This window comes from Dromaius novaehollandiae, chromosome 22 (assembly GCF_036370855.1).
Source record: "Dromaius novaehollandiae isolate bDroNov1 chromosome 22, bDroNov1.hap1, whole genome shotgun sequence".
NCBI lineage: Eukaryota > Metazoa > Chordata > Aves > Casuariiformes > Dromaiidae > Dromaius > Dromaius novaehollandiae.
The window spans coordinates 5864385-5886679 of NC_088119.1; the positions used below are offsets into that span (position 1 = coordinate 5864385).

The 22295-nt window shown below is 48.2% G+C and overlaps 1 protein-coding gene across 2 annotated transcripts; it reads right to left on the reverse strand.

Annotated features, from left to right (window-relative positions):
- EFTUD2 (elongation factor Tu GTP binding domain containing 2) lies at positions 1-22295 on the reverse strand. 2 transcript variants are annotated; one of them, XM_064524436.1, is made up of 28 exons: positions 22186-22295; positions 21587-21692; positions 20419-20584; positions 19897-19975; positions 17533-17608; positions 17185-17250; positions 16881-16916; positions 15996-16086; positions 14827-14909; positions 14181-14347; positions 12946-13070; positions 11191-11254; positions 10704-10794; positions 10152-10287; positions 9716-9843; positions 8519-8712; positions 8264-8375; positions 7910-8050; positions 7282-7383; positions 6292-6374; positions 4970-5056; positions 4551-4677; positions 4005-4092; positions 3348-3466; positions 2754-2848; positions 2295-2448; positions 1138-1245; positions 1-707 (listed from the first exon to the last, which is right to left on the reverse strand). In XM_064524436.1, the coding sequence occupies exons 2-28, from the start codon at positions 21689-21691 to the stop codon at positions 612-614; spliced, it is 2919 nt and encodes a 972-aa protein (XP_064380506.1). In that variant the 5' UTR covers position 21692; positions 22186-22295; the 3' UTR covers positions 1-611. The 2 variants fall into 2 exon arrangements, with proteins under 2 accessions (XP_064380506.1, XP_064380507.1); XM_064524437.1 differs by having other exon boundaries at positions 22190-22290.

Sequence of the window (22295 nt, forward strand, 5' to 3'; positions counted from 1 at the left end):
CCTGGCTGGCAATTTGTATTAAACATTTACAAGGGCTCAGAAAAACGTGTACAAAATGGTAAAATCCAGCCTTGCCATTTATCCTAGGAAGGTAGGAGCCCACCCCCACAAAAAAACCCAGCATTTCCCCCGTCTTCAGCTGCCATAAGACATGCTCTGCCCCAGGCAAAATAGCCCTGTGGCAGCCAGGAGAGCGGGGCAGCGGTATCGAAATCACATTCAGAGGCTCACCCCAGCTCAACTGCTTGACGCACAGTTACGCTGTGCTTTCCCTAGTAATCTTAACGTTATATTCACGCTGCTGTGCGACAGCGGGGGCCACGTGCGGGGATAATCCATGTGCCTGGAGAGAGCACGTCCGAAGGGAAAACCTCCTCGCTGGAGGCCACCACGGCTGAGTACTAGCGCTACAAAAAGCATCGTCGCTCTGGGTTGCTCCTGACCCAGGGCTCGCGCGTGCCCAGGCGGGGAGACTTCAGCCGTGGAGGAGCGACCTGGGGAGCAGTTCCCTGCCACCCCCCAGCACCCAGGAGCCAGGGCTGGGGAAGGGCAGGCAGGTGCCAGCCAGGACTCGGGTCAGCCCTGACGACGCAGCGGCCGACGCAGCACGTTCACATGGGATAGTTGAGAACGACGTCTTGCTTGGCCAGCTCCAGCAACATGGGGTCGTCGAAGAACTTGCTGATGCTCACGTCCTCGCTCAAGCCCTGTGGAGTAATCGCAAAGCCAGAGGTAAGGCCTTGTAGAGCACGCAGGACAGACCCCCTCCAACCCCTCTGTCCAGCTCACTAAACCAGCACAGAAAACAGCCACTTTTTTTTTTTTTTTTGCAGAGCTAATGAGCTCAATCAGGCCACCAGAGTAAAACAGGCACTGATGAGGGAGCGGGGCTCAGCGGACGCTGCAGGACTCTGCTTTTGGCTGGAGTCACCGCCAGATCAGCACGCTCATGGGACCATCGCAGGCACCAAACAAGCAGCATGGAGGATCATCAGAAAGAGAAGTCCCCGAGGCACAAAGGACATGATTTAACTCTGGGAACACACTGGGGACAGGGCATGCTTGAGGGAGAACATTGCAACATCTAAGCTGCCAGTACAGATAGAGGGATGCTGCTGGGGTTACTCCCAGACATACCTTCCTACGCCTGGTCTTGATCATGAACTCTCTGGCCAGATGTGGGGCTGGCTGGGGCTCCAGAGGCCGGATGACGATACTCTTGTCCAAGGGGTCACCAGGCACAATCTGAAACACAGGTCCAGGACGTGAGAACATTCACTGAGCGATGCCGGGGGCTGGTTCAACCTCCAGGCGAGCCTGAATCACAGCGCAATGGGAAACACCCCCAGGTCCTGCAGACACCCTTGGCTCTGGCATCACAGCCCCAACAACACATCAGCTTTCCTGGCACAGAAAAACTGTCACATCGCTACCCACGTCCTCAGTCATTACTGCCAGGATTCACTAATACGGTAATGCTAATCCAAGCCAAGAATACATCCCACCTTCCCCACTTGTCATTTTACTCCAAGACCTCTCAAATATCTGCTAACCTAAAAGACCCACAAGGGTCCCAACTGGAGCAGTCGGCTCTAGAAATTAGGTACATTCAATTCTTTTCAGAGCCAAGCCTCAGGTTTTCACGTCCTGACATTTAAGTCAGCTCTTGGGGCTCAGATCGCTGCTGCTGCTCCCGTCTCGCTGTACCACGAGCAGCCGTACACTTCCCAGGCGGTGGCTCACAGCAGTAGCTCCCACAAGACTCAATTCACCCCAGCCAGAGAAGTGGCTGGAGGACAATATTCTGTACCAAACCCTGTTTTCCATAGCTCTGTCACAACTTCTCCGAGTGGCACAGCTGAAATGTAGCCTCCTGCCTTCTAGATTAGGGCATCTTCTAGCAGATGGACTCTAAGCCCCGCTCCAAGCTTTCTGCTCCCCAAGCTGCAGAGAGCTCAGTGCACCGACAGCTTCCCTTCCCCTGAACGAGGATGCCCTTTCTCCAGGCGCTGAAGGACCCTCACGCTCAGCGAGCAGCAGCGTCGCGCGCTCCCTCGCTAAGGCAAATGGTGACGTAGCTTGGAACAAAGCCATTGGCTTCTGGCTGACAGTTTACAGCTAACGTACAAAGCCTCCACCAGCTCCCAAATCCTCTGCAATCGAGATCTTCCAAGGATGTCAGCCAGAGAAATTAGCTTGCTCTAGGTGAGCTACGGCACTGAGCTCTACAGAGAGTACCTGGTGCCTGTCCCTATCGTGTCCCTCTTCCCTATCTCACCAGTGCACACACTCACCTGCCAGTGGTGGAAGACAGAGAGCGAGAAGGCTTGTCCCTGAGTGTGGGTCCTCAGGTCTGTCTCAAACCCGAACGAATCAATGGCTGGGATGAAGGCTTTGATGGTGTAGAGAGGGGAGCCTGGGATCGGAGCATCTTGCGTCACATGGCCTCTGCCAAAGAGTCCAAAGATTAGTCTTCCTACATGTTCCTTTCCATCTCTCCTCTCTGACGCTCAGGAAAAAACGGGCACAACCCAAAAGCTTCATGTGATCTTGGATACCCCCTCTTCACACAGTACAGTGGCCAGGATCAGTCTAGAAAACCTTCAAGTATCCCATCGTATGGACTTCACCCTCTCTCTTCACTTTAAAAATCAGTGCCAGGACTGTAAAAATCTCTAGGAACCCAGATCCCAAGGGAGCAGTCGCTGCTCTGCAACCCTAAAGTGATGGCAGCCGGTCAGAAAGCAGCTCACCTCCGCCTAGCCAGCACCGTGTACACCGCAGACACGCAGTCGGCAGGGGCCTGAACCTCCACAAAGTAGTACGGCTCCATCAGGCGAGGGGTGGCCTGCGGGGAGGAAGGGAAACACACAACTGAGCCAGCAGCAGTGCCAACACAGTACGGTTTGAGTGAGAGTCAGAGACCAGCATGCTCTGGTCAAACACAGTGCCTGACTGGGGATAAAAGGGTTCCCATCTCTGTCCCATGGGTGCTCAAAGAAACCTCAAACAAATCTTGAAAGGAGCTTTCCTCCTGCTGGCCCTGAGCCATACGCTTCTCTCCCCCATGCCCACCTTTCCTGGCAAGCCAAACATTAGTGAAACAGGAAACAGAGCAGATGCAGGCAGGTTTCCAGGGAATGTGATTGCTTGTAAAACCTGTCTGCCTGTCTGCAAGGGCGCTGGGAACATTAATGGGTGAATGAGTCAGTTTAATCCGACATCCTTGGGGCAGGAACTGCAGCACACGTGCAACCTGTGCTCCTTGGTGCCTGCATCCTCCCAGACCTCACGGGGGCCAGCACAGCGTGAGGCTCGGTCTTTGTCACACACAGCACTGTCCTCACCATCAGGAAAGCCGAATACACCACCCTCCGGGCTGTCGGGATGATCTGTCCTCCACCCCGGTGCAAGGGCTCCTGAGCAATCACTGCATCCAGGATCTTAAACTTCACATTGCGGATCACTGCGGAAGGGAAGAAATGACAGCAAGTGACTTCAGGGGTATGTTCTCCACCATACCAGCACCAACCATGCATCCCCAGAGACACTGAACATGTAGCGATAGAGATCCAGGCAAAGACCTAGTGCCACCAGAGGAGGTTCTCCTAAACTGAAGTCCAACGGGGCAAGTATGACCATGTCCAAACCCTGCATATCCCAGGAGAGGCAATTTAGCAGATAATCTTGCAGGGTGCTCAGCGGGCTGTAGCTGAACTCTACTGGGAGCAGAACCAAGCTCTGGGGGAACCAGGCTGCCTGCTAACTTCATTTGCAGGTAGGCAGCAAGTGCCGCGGCCTGCGCTGCGTCTCCATCAGGGAGAGGGGGAGTTTGTAATCCCCCTTGTCACCCATCCCCAGCTCTCTGTGGTGTGCAAGGGCAACTGGTCACCGAGGGATGTGGTGCTCAGAGCCAGCCCTGTCCCAACACAATCACGTGGATGCTTACGGATGGCAAAATTCCTCCATTTTATTAGCTTCACTCCTCCACGGGTCCTACTTACATTCATCACAGAGGGGCCCTTCTCTGGTTCCCCACTGAAATCCCTGCACAATGCTGTCCTTCACAGAGCCCAGCAGCGCCTTGTCCACCTACAGACAGACAGACAGCTTCTGAGACTGAATATGCATCGCAAGGCATTAACAGACAGACCCCAGTGTTTCAGAGCCACTTCCTAGAAGAGCAGCCCTGTCCCCCTAAACCCCACAAAGTCTGTTACTCCCTGTCACAGCTCAGGAGCATCATCTTCAGTTTGGCATCTAGAGCTATAAATTAAGAGTCTATATTTTGATAACGCTTAAAGACAGGCCATTTTGTTGCCAATTTTGAGGACTTTGGGTCAAATATCAGGACCCCCAAAAATCACAGGCAATTTACTCACCAGGGCATGACTATGTCATGGAAAGTATAACAGATCAGAGCTGGCAAACCAATAAGCACTCCAACAGCATTAGGACCTTGCTAGCAGGTCCGGAAAGAAGCTGTAACCTCTGGACACCACAGGACCATTGGTTCACTGAAACACAACCCCAGCACCTGCATTTCTCACCTCTGAGGGCAGCGTATCATCTACTAAGATGTTTGGGCCGGTTGCATCTGGCCCGAAAGCCCAGATGGAGCGGGCAGCCAGCAAATCCCAGTCATATTTGGTCTGGAAGAATTCACCCAGCTTCTTTCTGATAGAACAAGAAGAAAGGAAGAAACTTTAGAAAGCAAAATATTCCACCTGCACTCACAACATATTTATGACCCTGTTCCCTGCAGGCATAAAATGATCTCAGCTTTTTCCTCGAGCACCTCATTTGTTGGGGTAGGGATGCTCATGGACTAGCTGGTGTCAATACTGGACACAAGATCTCTGCCTAGAGGCTGTTGTCTAATAATGCACACCTCCCAGATCTCCAGGGTTCCCTATTTTCCCATTACTTCCTCCGAGAAGGATTTGCGCTTTCCCCAAATTAGTCATACCTGTTCCATGTTATCTGGACCACTTCATTTTCAATGTCCTCAGCGAGTCCCTTCTCCAGAGGCTCAGCAATCATCGTGATCTTGTTCCTGAGAGGAGAAACAGTCACAATTAGTCCGCAGAAGTATGGAAATGGGATAATTGGCAGGACCTCAGGGATTGCTCACTGCCTAGAACATGGCCAGGGAGATGAAGTCGTTTGTGCCCTTTGGTGTTACTGTCGATTGTAAAGGCAGAATCTGCACGCTCACAGCCCTGAAGCCCTGATCCTAACAACTGCTCTCCAAAATCCACTCATTTCCAGAAGTGGATCACTAAGGGACAGGACTGCTCTCTCCGTCCTGCCAGATACCAGAGCTTGGCATGGTGGGCTGCAGAAGGAAGCACAGCCAGCCCCGACCAGGCCCATGGGCCAGGTCATGTCCCCCTGTCAGTGGCAGTACCAGGTGTGTCAGACATATGGGACATCGCCTCAGAAACCACACCAACATGGGTAAACTGGCCCCGGAATAGGTCACCTCCGCATGCCCAACAGTTCAAAAACTGACCTAAAACTGGAACTTTTTCTGTTCCCAAAAATAAAGTTTCCAACAATAAAGTTTCCAACTTTATGGGGAGACTACACCACAGTGAAAGAAGGCAAGAAGAACCAAAACCCACAGCGGAGCACAGGAAAGTTGTGCTCAAGGTGACACTACAGACCATGACTGCCATGAAAGTCCAGGCATAAAAATGCCCTGGGCTCCTAGATCTTATTCTGTGAACATTTCCTGGTTATTCAGCCTATATCGTCTCCCAAATCTCCCTCCTTCAAATACGTCCATCTCATAATGCACTGCTGGAGAAGGAAGACAAGACTAAGCAGAAAGGCTAGAAAGGAGCAAATCTGTTCCAAGATTAAGAATGAATAAAAGAAAGCAAAGCTTTCATGATGAACTTGGGGAATACTGAAGGCAGCACTTGGCTCTTTGGCACCTGCTCTAGGATATGCTTCTTAATCTCAGAAACACCAAACAAGCGCTGAGAAAGTGATAGTTTACTGTGAAATTTAGCTAAAAGAAAGGATGATATGAATCTTTCTTTGTTCCTTCCTTTTTGAGAGATACTACGAAGTACAGAAACAACCCTGGGACTCAGTGTGTTACTGAGGAGTTTAACAGAGCTGCTGCAATGGAAGACTGCAAACCTTGGACCGTTGCCACTTCTCTGGACAACAGCTGCTGAGAGCAGACCCCTTGGAGGCAAGGAAATTTAGTCTCCAGCAAACCCCTCCATCTGCCTAGTCTAAGGTGCCTGGCTCGCCTGGATTGCCAAGGGTTCTTACTTCTTATTGGGTGTCTCAGCAAAGCACTTCAGGGAGGACGTTTCCACCACCGTCTCGCAGAACGTGACAACTGGATCGGCAACCTGGAAGAACAGCAACAGGTTTGTAGGGGTGTTTGTACCACCTAGTTTTTCAGCAATATTTTGCTTTTACAGAGAGACAGCCTGAAACCTTTGAACATCTACAAGAAAAACCTGTCTCATCTGCCAGTGTTTTACTCAGCATTTCATACGTACCACTGAAGCCTGCACAGGCAGCTTTAGCAACTCCTTCATCCAAACAAGAGAGAAATATTTAAAGCTAAGGAAACCGAGCTGTCAATCCACAGACATCGCTAGACAGAGACATCTCTTCTTTCCAGATTTGGAAATACACTGATCTCAACTGATGCTGGCCATGCAATGGCTGAAGTACAGGAAAGGGCTGGAGCATGGTCACCCACTCCTCTCCATGGCAATTTTCAGGCTCTCAACTACAGCAGCCCAGTACAGTCAGGCTGTAAGAGTTACTTTTGTATGCAGACAGCCCTTTTCTTTTTAAAGAAAGCTAACAAAGTCCATGCTAAGGAGCAAGGGACCCTGCTTGCACCAAGAGAGAGCAGACCTTGGCAGTGACAAAGGCGCCTTAGCTCTGGACAATGGAACTGTCCCTTACCTCCTCCTGGTCCTTTCACCGCACAGCCTCAAACACACCAAACCTCACTGCCTCCTGCATAACCAGAACTGGCTGCCTGCTCATCACAGAGCAAGCCAGGGCCAAGGTAGGAATAGGCACCTGAAGGTCTAGCCAGAGAAATCTCTCAACAACTCGCAAGCTGCCACAGCGAGCTTATTGCCATGACCTCCCCAAGCCCCCTCTTCCTGCACCAGAGAGGGACCAGAGGAGGACAGAAACTCTGTACATTTTGCTAGGTTTATTTTTTAATTCTTCTGAGTTATGGGGAGGAAACTCCCTCCCACTGGGAATGATCTCCCTCTCTCATTTCCTCACCTTGATATCAATCTCTGAATACATCTTCCGTAGATCATGCATTACACAATCCAGATAGAGCTCCCCCGTCCCCAGGATCACATGTTCCCCAGACTCTTCCACCTGAAAAATGAGAGAAGGGTTCAACTTACAGCATTACTGCTCACAGGCCATTGCCTTCTAGGCTCCTATGCAAGCCTGAGGAAATATCAACTACAAACAAACCGGTTGGGATCAGACCACCCAAGGAAAGCTCCCAAAGCACGTTCCCTAGCAATGCAAGTAGAGAGAATGGCTGGCCACAGAAAGAACCACCCCAGTCCTGGCTTATCAGCAACAGCACTGCTAGTAGCTGTCACGACTGCCTGGTCACGGCCAGACTCACGGCAAATTGGCCACCAGCCTTTTCTAGCAGAAAGTGCTGATGTGCTCTGCAGAAAGCTGCCTCCCTGGCACAGCAAGGTGTGTGTATTTTTGCTTGATTTATAGTGTTCTGCTGTTTCCACATGGTTTATGACATCAGCTGCAGCAGCATGAGAAAACCCACAACAGGCAAAACAACCCACAGAAAGAAAATGCTTATTTTTCAAGATCAGCCTACAGGGTAGCCCAAAGCATGGGTTGAAAACAGTCAAAATACCAGAAATACCTTAGTAGTAAGCGACGGGTAACTTTTGTTGACTTTGCGGAGACCATCTAACATTTTGGGCAGCTCAGAGGGATTGACTGGCTCTACAGCTATTTTGATGACAGATGTGGTATTGAACTTCAAAGGACGGAAGATCTGAGCCTGAAACCAGACACGGACAAAGACCTGAATCTCTGCACCATCAGATGGATGCTGGAGTTGGACACAGCATTTGGAATTAATCTCCCACTAGTGGCTCTTGTGCCCTGGCATCTTGTCAGGCAGTTTTTTTTAACCCTACCACTGGTGCTTTTAAGATGCCCTCCGTCACCTTGATTCCCTGTAACACTGAGTGATACCAGCTATGCAAAGTACCTCCTCATTTCCTCGCGGCTCCGTGACGGTTGCGGTCTTCACGATGGGCTGGTCCACTCCTTCTATCAGCACCCAGTTGCCAGCAGGAACCCGGTTCACCTCAATGTGGTACCTACAAGGCAAGGCAGCATCACTGCACAGCTCGCTGCCACCAGCCTCCAGGCAGTTACAACGCTGTCCTCCTCCCTGTCCTTGACAGCAATGACTCCAGGTGACTCCTCTCCCAAATAAACACGTTGCCAGAGCTTTCCCTACCTCGCAACTGAGATCCAGAGGCGTCCGACAGTGCAGATCTGGGAATCCTCCTCATCCTCCAGGGTATAGTTTTCTCCAAGGACCTTCACAGGCTGTCCAGCATGGATAGTGCCACTGAGCACTCTGCCAAAGGCATGGAACTGAACGCCATCATCTGTGCTGTACATTTTTGTGGTGTGACACATCAGTGGACCCTTTCCACAAAAGGGAGAGAGAAATAAGCCTTTTCTAAAATACACAGACAAGAAACAGACACAGACCTAGCAGGACGCATTGATTAATGGGCTAGAACTTGGCACATCAAAAGAAGTATTTCGAAGTCCTTGATTTCCTTCCATGGGAAGCTTTACTTCCTCTCTCCTTGTACAGAGCCCCATGGAATGACTTTGGTGCACTTTTCTGGTGCTCTACTCCATACTTTTGTGGAACAATAAATAGCAGTGAGGATGAGGCCATGACTTAGGCGGACTATGTATGAAGAGAAGTGTCATCTGCAGCTCTGCAAACCAGCACAATCTATCCCCCTGCAGGGTACAACACCTGAGCTGCTGCAGATCACAGCTTTCAGCCCCAAAAGGTCACTCCATAGCTAGTGATCTAGTGACAGTAACCACTGTAAGGTTTTATGTAGATAATTCCAACTCAAAGATTCACTTCCTCTCCAGACATGGAGGCAAAAGTCACTCACAAGTTCTTCATTAAGCTGCTAGTTAGCATCGGTGGCTCTGGACAACTCTGAATGCCAACTCCGTGCAAGGCATGTTTGAAGAGGATGGTTTCGTGAGGTTTCTTTAATAGGGAAGATGCTGGCTAACTCACAAGGGTATTTTTGTCAGTATAGTTTAGATCAGTTTTCTGAGTTTGGAAAGAGAATCAAACTTCACAGAAAAGAGACAAAAAGGCAGCAAAAGGACACAAAAATCACCCTGCAGGTCCCTCTGAAGCCCTGACGTAATCTCTGCTCTTCTCTGAACATTGTCAAACAATTCTCTCACCGAAGGGCTGCCCTGGCAGGCAGCTAAAGTTTCTCAGAGTGAAGAGATTTGCTTCAGTATCGGATGAGAGGTTTCAAAATGCTGGAAGTCAAATCTGTGCAGATGCCTGCCTAAAAGGCAGCTGCCCTAGCAAGGCTATGAAAGGAGGGTCTATTTGCCACGCTTTTGAAAATTTAAAGCAAAGAGAGAAATGTTTCCTTACATCAGGGTCGCATTCACTCATGGCCTCGCCTAGATCGGAGTCAACACCACCGGTGTAGGTGTGCTCAATTTTGGTCTTGGCGCCCACCTTTGGGGAAGGGATATGCTGCACACACATGTCCACAAAGCCTGGAAAAGTAATGTTTTGTGAGGACGTGATTAAGCAGAGGACTTCAAAACAGAGAAAAGAAAAGGGCTCCAACAAACACAAGCCTAGGCCCTTCTGGCTGCAGTGCAACCACAGCCATGGGGAGATACGAACAGTGTCTCAAGCTCTCTTTTGGGGAGATGGTTTTTATTTTATGTTTGGAAAGGCAAGAGTTGAGAAGAGATCTTTGCAAGTGCAGGACTCCATGGCTGCAGCACAGCACTTAACTCTGCCCATGCAAGACTTAGCTATCAGGGAGACTGTGGAGGGGAAGAGGAACAGCGTTTACCCGTGAATTCCCCAAAGAACTTCTTGCAGACAAGCCGCAGGAGGGGTCGAATGTTCAGTTTCAGCTCCTCTTTGGTCAGGTGGATGCCGAGTTCATCCAGAGTCCTGGGCAGGGTCGTGTCCACATCCCCCACCACCTGCAAGGCAGCAAGCACCACTGTCACCTTCGACACGAGCACCCAGGCCACTGACTCGCAGGTGCAGCTTCACACACCAGCTTGTTACCTCCAGGGCTCTTGACTCGCTCTGGTTTAGTGCTCACGTGGGAACTGCCTGTCTAGTTCAAATTACCATTTGGCTAATACCCGAGCACGTTACAAAGCCAGAGCAAAGGAAGTTCTATTGGCTGCGCAAACACGGGGCTGAATGTGTAAGGAGCAACTGTAAGAGTTGCCCACCAATTCTCTGCACCCTTAATCCCAGAAACACGTGAACATCATGCTGCATAACGGGATAGGAGCGTCCCAGAGACGCCATACACACCACCACCTAGTGTTCAGTCCCCAAATGTTCAGCTCCAGAACTGCAGAAAGGAGAATGAACCACCACATACCTGAGCCAAGATCTTGTAAAGAGGCTCAAGGATGAACTCCACAAAGCTGCGCTGGGAACTGCTAGTTGGGGCCTTTTTAGTGAACTTCCGTCTGTTAGGAGACAAAAGGAGAGACATGAGGGGCAAGCGCTCTGCAGCCTGCAGGCACCCCAACTACCAACACACCTGCACAGCCTCTGTTCTCCTCAGGTTTTCCCCTTCTCCCTCCCAGTCTCCCTGGGAAAGAGTCATGGACATTTGGAGTACGCATGACTCCTGTGAAGGCCAGCAGAGACTTTCTGCTCCCGCTTATGGGATTCAGAACAACCATGCAGATTCACATCAAGCAGGAGGCCTGACTCAACCCTTCCCAGCTATCCCTTTATCATAGGATTACAGGATAATTCACATTGGAAGGAACCTTGGGTGGTCATCTAGTCCACGTTCTAGAGGGCAAGGAAGAGAAAACCCTGCCATAAGCTAACAGACATTTAAATAAGCTTCTTACGTCTTCGGGTTGAAGTAGATGTCACCCCAAAGCCGCTTTGCGAACTCCTGATAATTGATATCTCCTAAGGGGAAAAAAATCAAACAACAAAAATCTCTGATATCACTGATAAAATGCATTTCTCTCATAAAAAGAAAAAGCAGATTTCCAGTAAAACAACCATGAGGATTCAATGCAATGAACCAATGCTGGTGGGTGGAACAAGGCAGCTACAGACAGTGCTTTGTCCCAGTCCTGGACAAATGTCTAAACCCTGATCTGGGAAGACCTTGCAGGGAGGTGGGTAGAAAATTGTCCACTGAGGGTGACATCAGCAGCCCAACTGCAATGTGGGTTTGCACATTTGCTTCTCAGGAACATTTCAACTGTCTCAGTTACACAAAAGGTTATGGATGAGAAAAGCTGGTTTGCCAGACTCCACACTGCAGGAATCCTGCTACATCTGCTTCATCTTCCAAACATTAACACTGCAGCCTGACTCTGTAGTGCCAAGGTGCTGGGATGGCTTACACCCCATCTGCCCCGCAGGCTTATCGCAAGCATTTTCTGCCTTGCTGAACATCCTCAGGTTCTTTTCTCTTTTTTAGCTGATGTATGAAGTCCATAGCAAAATATCCAAGTGCTGAAGGAATAGGGTAATGTTTGACTGTCATGGTGGATTTACCAATAATAAGACAACACTGATAATCTACAGCAGTTTTCAAACAAGCTTTTGCTGAGGGCAGATGTACAAGTGTAAGAAATTTCATGGTGGCTGTGGTTTTGACAGTTACACTACTATAATTCACGCTTTGGTGGCTGCGTAAAAAATCCCTGGTGGCCACAACCAAGTATTGCTGACTTAAAGCACCCAGTTCAGCCCATGTCTTCCCCGCATGGCTGACATCTACTGCCTGCATGCTTTATTTGTCCCTGAAAGGAGAATCATCTTAGGGGGCATTGAGTGAATTCTGTGATGGCCAGGGAACTCATTTATTCCTCCAGACTCATGAGGACACATGATATCCCAGCACATCAGTCCCTGACCTCTACAACTTCTTCCTCCCTGAGGCCAACTGCTTTGCAAGAGCTAGGCCAGATGCTTCACAATATTCTTCTTCCCTGCTCTCTGCTCCTACAGATCACCCCAAATTCCCAACGTGAGACTTCAAAATCTTGGCTGCTCAGCTGGATAATGCAAGCAAAAGGCCCACTTTTACAAGTGGCAGATTGCCTTGAGTTGGCAGCTGGGGAGCAGAGAATTAAATCAAAGCCAGAAAAAGACAGTTTCTTAAAAAAGACTGAAGGGCAAGAGTGCAAAACCTCATGGGCCAAGCTTGTGCCTGGCTGCAGCTGAGTCTTGGACTCTGGAGACTTTTGTGAAAAGGCTGAGAGAACTTAACTGCTTCACTTCTGAGATGCTCTGATATGGAGGCAGAGCACAACACACAAATTTGCCTTCCCTTGCCAGAGCAGGGTTCATTTCTTCTGCTTAAGGGTACGTACAAGACACTGGCTTCTGACTCAGGAAATACTTATCAGGAGAAACTATTTAGCTAAGAGCAAGTTAGCACTGGATCCCTGCTTTTTACCAGCACAGAAAGACTGCAATAAAGTCATCCAGACTGAGATTTGCAGTAACTCTCGAGTCTGGAGTGCGCATATTGGCCATATACGAGCAGTGAAAAGCAGAAGCCGAACGGCTTAGAAAATCTCAACAAAAAAGTGTTAGGAAACGAAATGTTAAACTGTACAAGGTTTCTGGATAATCCTCACCATATGTGTCTGCATAAATCTTTGCAAAAGATCCCAGCGTGAAGCAGATGCTGTACTGTGAACTGGAGAAACACACGTTCCCCAGAAGGGGAGACAGGACCAGGTTTTCATCGGTGGAATACATGCTGAGGGAAGACATATTTTAGATACAAGAGAAAAATATCAATGTTATGAACCAAGAAAGACACTTAAATCTACTCCCCACACCAAACACCAGTATGTGATACCGGAGGATTCTGCATTGCCAAATAGTGGCTGAAAACTGGTTGCAACATGCTTGGCTGTCAGAATTTCAGGATCAATATCATTTTGTTACTACAAATTTCAAAGCACTAGTGTATAAAAAAAATATTCATAGACCTAGAACTAACAGGTTACCAGCACAAGTGCTTTGTATTCTTGTTAGGTAGGGTTTTTTTTTTCCTCTAAAAAAGGGAGCAAAGTCAGTCAACTGAGGGAGAAGATAATACAAGGCAAATAAGGCACAGATAGAATTGAATGGAAATTATTTTAATGAGTTCACAAGCATGCTAGACAGGATAAATTATCATGCTCTGAGTTGCATGATGCCAGTAGCAATTGAACAGAGACATGCAAGTGAAGTCGTGTGCAAATTCAAATTTGGGGTTATACAGGTTACAACGCAGACACAAAAAAACTGAAGGGAAGTCTGCTACTAAAAAATGAGCTGACTGGCAAAGGTATCCCAGAAATAATGACAGTAAAATACTAGTTGCATTGCTATTGTCAAGGTTAGAGAAGATTCCCCTCATTCTTGGGGGGTAGTCCTGCAGGGAGATTTCACCGTAGCAATATTATGGTATCAGTTTAGGGGCTGGGACAGACAATTCCCATTATTTTTTGTTAAAATCTTTTAGGAGATTTGAGAAATCTCAGCCTATGATCTGGGACACAGCCTACAATCTCAGTATATCTGAGACACATTAAGGAGCACAAAAGTTCCCCCCAAGTCCTATGTCCACTCTCTGTACGGTCTATGGGGAAAAAAAATTGATTCCAGTCAGAAGTCACACAGGAAGAGTCAATCCTTCCTAATACATTAAATTATCTGAGATGAACTTTCAATGGTTCTTCCTGCTCCATTTTCTATGATTCAACATATCAAGAGACAAATGTGATTTTAGCACACACAGGGCCCCTAAAGAAGAGCATCTGCAATGGAACAGGGACAACAGGCACCAATGACATATTATCCCAATAAGAGAGACCCGTACCTGATCAGACCATTAACTTCATCTACGATATGTCGGAGTTTGTAATAAGCATCTGTAGGGGGCAATTTGAGCTCCAGGATCAGGCGGTCTATCTTGTTGATGCACACAGTCACTGCTAGCCTCTCCTGCACCGCGTGCTTGATCAGCCTCTCCGTGTTCAGCATCACCTGCGGGAGTAATGAGCACAAACACCCCTAGCAAAAGCCCTCCACAAAATGCTATCTAGGGCGTAACAGAAAGCAGTGACCCTTACACACAGGGCTGTAGCCTGTAGTAAAGCCTAAGCTCAGCCATCAGTGATCAGCTGATCTTCCTAAAATGTAGAAGTAGGTGCTAACCCAACCAAATTTCTTGAATCCTACCCCTTGGACATTTCCGATATAAATAATCTGCTCAATTTTAGATGATGGAGATGGAGATGCAAAGAAGTTAGATAATCAGCCTACGGTTCATACGCATCACATCAGACCTGGAAACAGAATCCAGACGCCTGACTCCGTGCTTTGGTTGGAAAGCACTGTCACTTTTCAAACTGTCCTCCAAAAGCCCTTCACAGAAAGCTGAGCCCATCCCATGCCTTCACCATAAGGCAGGATCAAAGAATCCAATGCAAGATGCTTTGAAATTAACCCCCAGGTTAACTCACCCCCTCAGCCGCATCAATGAAAAGCACAACGCCATCCGAAATACGAAGGCCAGCCGTGACCTCATCAGAAAAATTGACGTGCCCTTCAAAAACAAAATGGAAAAGAGGACCAGAGTAAGCACAGCCCTGATGCCAGCAGCACAGAAGGGAGAAAGCTGCCCCGCTGCTCTGCTACTTGCTCTGGTCACCGCCACCCAGCGAGGCAGGACACAGGCTGCTCCCCTCCTCGGACGGTGACTCAGGAGCAGCTGCCAGAGCTCCGTGTAGGGACTCACTTCAGTGTTAATGCTATTTTTTGTGACCAAACACAACAACTAGTTTAACAGGCACTTTTCCTTGCATTTGTCACTGTTTTTCCCAAAGCTCGGTGCAAATACTTCAAGAAAAAAGAGGGCAATTACTTCTCATGGAAGAACAACAGAGGCTTCTCCCTCTAGCCTCTTTCTCCTGCACTTTAACCTCCCTTACCTTCAGCTGTAAACTAACAGAGGTGTCTAGAATCCCTCTTTCCTAAAGCTCTGCCTCAGTTTCCTGCAAAGTGCTGATCTGTGATTACATCCCCCCATAGGAGCTTGTCAGAGGCTTGAAGGAACGCACTGAGAGTCTCACTGTGGGGCAACAGCATTTGAGAAAACCTGAAAAAGCCAATTCTGCATCTGCTTCTCATATACTTGAGTCAAACGTTTTCTGCTCCATTAGCCCTCATTATGCCTGAAAATTGGAAACAATTGTAACTAAAAGCCAGCCACAGAGTCATTACTGCTGGAATTGATTTCAGAAGAATGAACCCAGCTAAAGGCCCAGGTTCCAAGACCAGGCTAGAATCACCTACAAAAATACAAAACCAAACACAGGTTTTCCATCTGTGAAAGGAAACTTCCCAGGGTATCATGCCACTTAAGTAGCATTTCCAGACAAAATAATGGATCAATGCAGTTTAAGGGTACAGATTTCCATTCTGTTTTTTCTGAGAGCCAATGCTAACACAACCCCACCACAATCATTTAACCCATACATGTTTTTACTGCACTGCTCCCGTCAAGAGCCCTATCAGGAGGATCAGAGCTTTATTACTGAGAGAAACCTTTATTCATATTTCTGCTTCACACATTAAGCTGCCTTCTACTAAGTGACTCCCAAAAAAGGGATTTTCAGGATTATATAATCACCTGGAGTATCGATGATGTTGAAGAGAAAAGACTTCCCTTTGGTGTCTGGCAGAACAATGGTCACTGGTGTGCTCTTGATCCCTACACCCCTCTGAAAGAGAGGAAACAAGGATTATCAGCTAAAGAAAAAAATCACAACCTGAAGATGCAGAGGATGATCACGAAAAAACTAATCAAAAAGATGGAAAGAGGAAAATAACCATCCAGCCCAACCTCTCATGCTCAGGGAGGGAAAAACAACCCCAGCTCACTGCACCCCCCCAGGCCAGCTCCTCCATCCACACTGGCTCAGATTGGTGAGCTATCACTCTAACACAGCATAGTCCGTGCCTAATTTCAGCCAAGGAAGAATAATATGCAATACCAGAGACAGAAGACCCATTTTTTCCTGTGCTTTCACCCTTCTGTTGCTATCAAGTTATGCCTCAATGCATAAGATTTGATCATACGGAGTGTGAAGTACAGCATTAAAATGAGGAGAAAAAGAAACGGTTGACAGGATTGTTCTGGACATGATGATATAACGACATCTAGCAAGTAGGACAAAACAAGGTTCCCATCTATGCCCAACCACACGAGTCAGAGCACCCAGCTTCCAGCCTGGGAAGCCTAACAAAAATACTGTGTTTATTCTGAGAAAAGAGTTTTTCTTCTCGCCCACCACTGCTGTGAACAACCCCTATCGCATCTTTCCCTCAAAGAAAAAGGGAGGCACCCACAACTCTTGCGATAGCTCTGGTACAGATTTTCGACATTGTAGAGGTTATCATCTCGGGCAAATAAAGATGTTACAGTGGAAGAGGACACTGCCTAGAGTAAATTAACTGTGAACAAAGCATGAGATAATAGGTTACAATCACTGCCTATTTTACAGGGTTCACTTACCTCTTGCTCTGTGAACAATATATCAGTGTAGCAGAGCTGCAAAAACAGAGCAAAATCCTCAAGTCAGAACATCACATTTTGGTATCAAACGCTAAGTGTGAAACAGGAAGTGATAATTCTTTACACATGGTTAGCGTGGTAAATAAGTGACAGACTTGGAACTAGGACCGAGCTCTGGCTTTCCAATCCTATGTTCTCATCACTAAATGACACTTTCCATGCATATAGTCTTGCTCGTGCAAAGCCTAAGACCAAGCCTATGCCATCCTTCCTAAGGGCAGCAATACACTGAAAGCTCACTTACGTCCTGGTCGTAGCGCTTCCGGATTTCTGGGTGTGTCTGTTCTATCAGGCAGTCAACAAAACAAGTCTGAAAAATATTGGAGCACAAAAGAAAGCAGATGACTATGTTTAAACAGAAAAACACAAGTAAATCGTCACCTCTCTTCTATGCTGCGCAGAGAAAGGTGGGTGGCACATTATTTCCACAAGGCTGAAAGAAAAAACTACAAATAATTGCATAGCAGCAGCAGGAGACAGAGATCACTGCTGCTGAGATGAAGGGGTCAAAAAGCAATGGTAAAAGCAAGCAGCTGACAGATCATCACTACTACTCAATATACTTTTGGGTACTGTTGGGTAACCGTACTACCTTGCCATGGTGGAGGTGCCCACACAGAGTCACATTTCGAATTAGCTCCGAGTTGTCCATCAGATCTGCCAGAAAACTAGAGGAATGAAACACAAAAGACTGTTAGAGGTTGCTACCATGTCTAAGAAAAGCAGAGGCCACTTCAACTACAGTTTCTCTCCAAGGTCTCCACCTGAATCCTCTCCAAGCTTTCATTCTGCCAATGCCCTGCGGAGGAAGAATCTCACTTTCCAGATGGGGAGGACAAGAAAGTTGGAGTCCTAGACAGATGGCAGTGGGTGGGAAGAGACAGAGTTGGTAAAACTGCTAGTGATAAAATATTGTTAAATATCTTCCTTCTCTTCCAGCCAGTATTAGAGGAAAAGTCACATCCATGTATTAGATGATGAAATACTTCCACTCAAGTGGTGGCCGTTAGTCAACAAAATCACAGAGCTGGATAACAGGCACCCCAGACAGCTTTAAAAGGTAGTGTCAGGGCTCCACAGACCATTAATTCCGATTTTTAGCAAGTGGTAATAAAGTGAAGCTCTTGAGGACTCAAGGAAACAGTAATGGAGTTTAAATCTCTCCAAAATCAGCAACTGAGCAGGTAACAATGGGCTGGTCACTTCTATATAAATCCTGGGGAAAACATAACTGAGATCCTAAATTAGCAACCCCTTTAAAGATAACGGAAGGCTACACAACAAATATCAGTTACTACGGGATTGTGGAAAAAGTCCTGCCAAATAATCTCTATTTTAAAAGATTTTAAATTTTACTCATGTGGTGGACTCTTTCTGTAAGGCATTTAGCATAAAAAAATTTGATTAAAAGCTAAAAAATACAAAAAATCAATAACAATATAGATTAAAAGCTTGTTGATTGGTCTCAAAATAGGGCTAAGTGGGAAATCAATACCAAGCTTGCATGTTCCTGGTTAAGTCCCAGAAGGACTTCCTCTCGGCCCCTTGCTAACCGTTTATATCAATGAACAGGAAGAAGAAAAATTCATCACCGACAGAATGAGTAGAGAACACAAGGATCAGAAAAGCGGTAGATAATGAAGAGTACAGGTCACTGACCAAGAGCAAAAGGGACTGCTTAGAAAAATCAGATCAAACATGCTCAGTGTTTTACATCTGGCTTTACTGAAAATCTCTCTGAGCAAAGAACACAGGACAGCCCAGGGATGCAGCCATTTCAAAAAGGTCCTGGGGGGTCCAAGTAAATAATTGACCAAATACAAACTCCAGAGAAATTGTGTTGCTGCAACTGGATCCTTGAGGATATAAAGGAGGATGCTGGTGCTGGGCCCTGTTTGGTACAAAGGGGACTGCTACTAAACCTGCATCTGGTTCTGGGATTTACTCTTAAAGATGACTATTAAACATTGGAAAAGGCTGAGATTAGCCAAGAAATGCTGTTTGGGTTGGAGGATGCGCCTTACAAGACACTCATGCAGCTCAAGCTGTTCATCTTCAAACAGAAGAAAACATACGGAAACACTATAAATGTGATGATAAAGAGCCCTTCTACCCATCAACAAAACACGGTGCCTAGATGTTGATACTAAGCACATACATTTTTAATAGAGAAGGTTAAAAAAAGCGCTTTTAGATAGAATTTGAGATAGAATAACTCAATTTTTAAGTCTGTTTGGAATTTTTTCCATGAGGTTTGCTCCAGACACTTGGTATCCCCAGAGGCTGCTTTGTGGGGTACGACCAGCAGATGCCATCAAGTGCAGCAGAAGCACAGCTTAACTGCAGCTTTATACTAACCCACACACAGCTTGGCAGTGGCTTGGGTGCAACTGGTGGTAGACAAATCCCTCCTAGAAACTCTTCCAGCAGATAGGAATGAATCTGATATAGCCATAGGCCTATATTCATTGAGATCAAAGCAAAATGTCCTTTCTGGCTATCTCAATATGAAGTGTGCAACACAGTGCACACTTATATGAAGTTTTTATAAATAATTTTCCTGAGTCTAATCAAGAAAACTTGCTTTCAGCAAACCCACACCATGAGGGTTTCCAATCGCCAAGGTCTTCATCAGCTGTTGAGATGACAGAAGATTTAAGTGGTAGGAAAGTAAATGCACTGCACACTATGGAGGGAAAATATTTGTATATTTTGGTTACTCTTGTACTTTCTTCCTCTTCTTTTTGGATCAAAGCAGGAGAAACAGCTGCACTCACAGTTATATTGCTGGTATCAGTAAGAAACAAACCCAATGCCCCTTCTAAGCCTTCTCCTCCGTTATAGCACACACCACTCTGCCTCTCTACCTTTGCATGTAAACAACAAGTAGCGAGGGAGTCACAGCACAGATGGATTGATCCGAAGTACACGCTTAAAACCCCTACATATTACTTACTCCATCTCATAGACAGTGACCGGTAACGTCTGTTCCATCAAAGAAAATTTTTTGGTTTTCACGGGTTTAATAATAGGCTCTGAAAACAAGAGAAAGTGCAAAAAAATTGTTATCAATGACCCCGAACAACAGTGTTGTCAGAAATGCTCCTACTAAATGGGGATTTTTGCAGATAGAAACACAATTTTCAGGCTGAGAGATTCTTTTATCTTTTTACGGGAAGAAATGAGATGACTTAAACACATTTTCACATCTCTTTAAATAACCTTCCAGTGTCTGCCAATATCTGTTCTTCAAAAGATAGTTTGTTTGGCATTTGCAATAATCCAGAGTGCCAAAATCTGGGCACCGCTAGACAAACAGGAACAGTCTCCGCATTTTAGAGGCTGCGAGGGTTTTTAAGAGGGGCGTTAAAACCGATGGGGGATGGGGAGAATGGAAGGGAATAACACTTTCCCTTTTCCAAAGATCTGCTAAGAGTCTTCTTGCTCCACACCCAACTCGCTGCTTTACAATACTCACCAGTGAGAGGCTGCGTATCTTCCTCTTGCACTATCGTTTCTACTTCAGGCCCGTAGACCTCCTCAGCGGTGGGATAGTACTTCTTGTCCTCGTGCAGCACCACCTCCATGCCTGGGTGGTCCTCGTCATGGTCCCCCATATCATCATCATCGTCATCATCCTCGAGCTGCAACCAACGCTCACGTTTAGCTGCTGCCCTCCCTCCAAGGCATCAACATGCTTTATAACCATCATCCTCCCCAGAAAGTCTTACAAGCCTTGGCATCACACATCAAAAAAGAGCCCTAAACCCACACGCAGCCAAGGAGCCACCAATGAGGACAACCCCGACATATTGCAACCAACTGCAGCGCGATTTGCCGAAAAGACCTCTGTAAGCGACACGCATCTTCCCACGGGACCATTCCTGAAAGCCACAGGCCACCGTTAAAACAACGGCATTTGCAGTGATGTCTGCACAGAGCGCAGCTCTTGTCCTTCATTCACAAACACGACAGAATCACACGCATGTGCAGACACCACTTTTTAGCTGCAGGAAAACTAGACCGAAAGGGGCTTCCTAGATCCTCCAAACCTTTCACTGCCATGGCACAGCACACTGCCTGCCCCTGCTGTCCTCATAAACACTGCCCATACCTCCACTCTAGCGCCCACAGTCTTACGCCGCGCTCATCATCAAGGAATTGAGCTCCTTCTAATACCACCATGGCGCTGGCGTATACTAGGAAAGGACTAAGAGGCAGTCTAAAGACCTCACTGAATGGATCTGGATCTTCCAACCGAACACAAATAAAGTCAAACATGATTTGAACTACATAAGATCCCAGCTGTAACAGAGATTCAAGCACAAACAGTATTTCTTGCTCTTTATCACACTAATCGGAGCAGAGCTTTTCCTAATTTTTTTAAAAAATCAAATCCACTCTGCTCATTAGGAATAAACTAGGATCAAAGTCCATCGCTGAAGAAAGTCTCGCCGCAGAACCAGAGCCCGGCATGAAAAAGGAATCGCCAGCAGCTCGTGGCGACCGCGGGTTTGGCTGGGGGCTCGGTGCCTGCTCCGCGTGGCCCTTTTCGCACCCAGCGTCGATGAGGCGAGTAAGGGCCAGGCCAGGGCGGGCGCGAAGCTCCCCCAGACTCCGGAGCTCAAGCCGTCCCCGTCCCTCACCTCGTCCAGGTCCTTGGACTCTCTGCCCAGCTCGTCGTCGTCGTCGTCCGAGTCCAGCTCCGGCCCGATGTAGTTCCCGAACTCGTCGTACAGGTCGGTGTCCATGCTGCGGGTCAGAGGGAGGGGACGCGGGTCAGCGGGTGGGTGGTGATACTGCTGCGCGTGTGCGCTGACCCCCTGCCCGGTACGGCCTGCGCTGACCCCGTCCCGGGACTGCCCCACACCGGGACCCCCTGCCCGGTACGGCCTGCACTGACCCTGTCCCGGGACTGCTCCACACCGGGACCCCCTGCCCGGTACGGCCTGCGCTGACCCTGTCCCGGGACTGCTCCACACCGGGACCCCCTGCCCGGTACGGCCTGCACTGACCCTGTCCCGGGACTGCTCCACACCGGGACCTCATGCCCGGTACAGCCTGCGCTGGGCCCGTCCCGGGACCCCTGCCCGGCACGGCCTGCCCCCCCGCTCCGGGCAGCCCCATCCCGCCCCGCGCACCGGAGCCCGGCGCTGGCCCCGTGCCGCTCGCGAAGCACCCCCTCCCCTCCCCGTTCCCCCGGGCCGGGCCCGCCCCCGCCCCCGCCCCCGCCCGGCTCCCGGACCTGCCCCGGCTCCCGCTCCGCCGGGCCCCGCTCCCCCGCCGCGCGCTGCCCTCGCCGCTGGCGCCGCGCGACACCGCCGCTGAAGGACCCCGGGCTGCCCGCGCCGCCTG

What these genes read in the sequence shown, in the direction of transcription:
- EFTUD2 (XM_064524436.1), bottom strand. Translation starts at nt 21,691, where the DNA reads ATGGACACCGACCTGTACGACGAGTTCGGGAACTACATCGGGCCGGAG. An exon ending in GATTTATGCAGACACATATG is followed by an intron (nt 11,255 to 12,945) that starts GTGAGGATTATC and finishes TTTTCCCCTTAG; the next exon opens with GAGATATCAATTATCAGGAG. An exon ending in ATGATACGCTGCCCTCAGAG is followed by an intron (nt 4,093 to 4,550) that starts GTGAGAAATGCA and finishes GTCTGTCTGTAG; the next exon opens with GTGGACAAGGCGCTGCTGGG.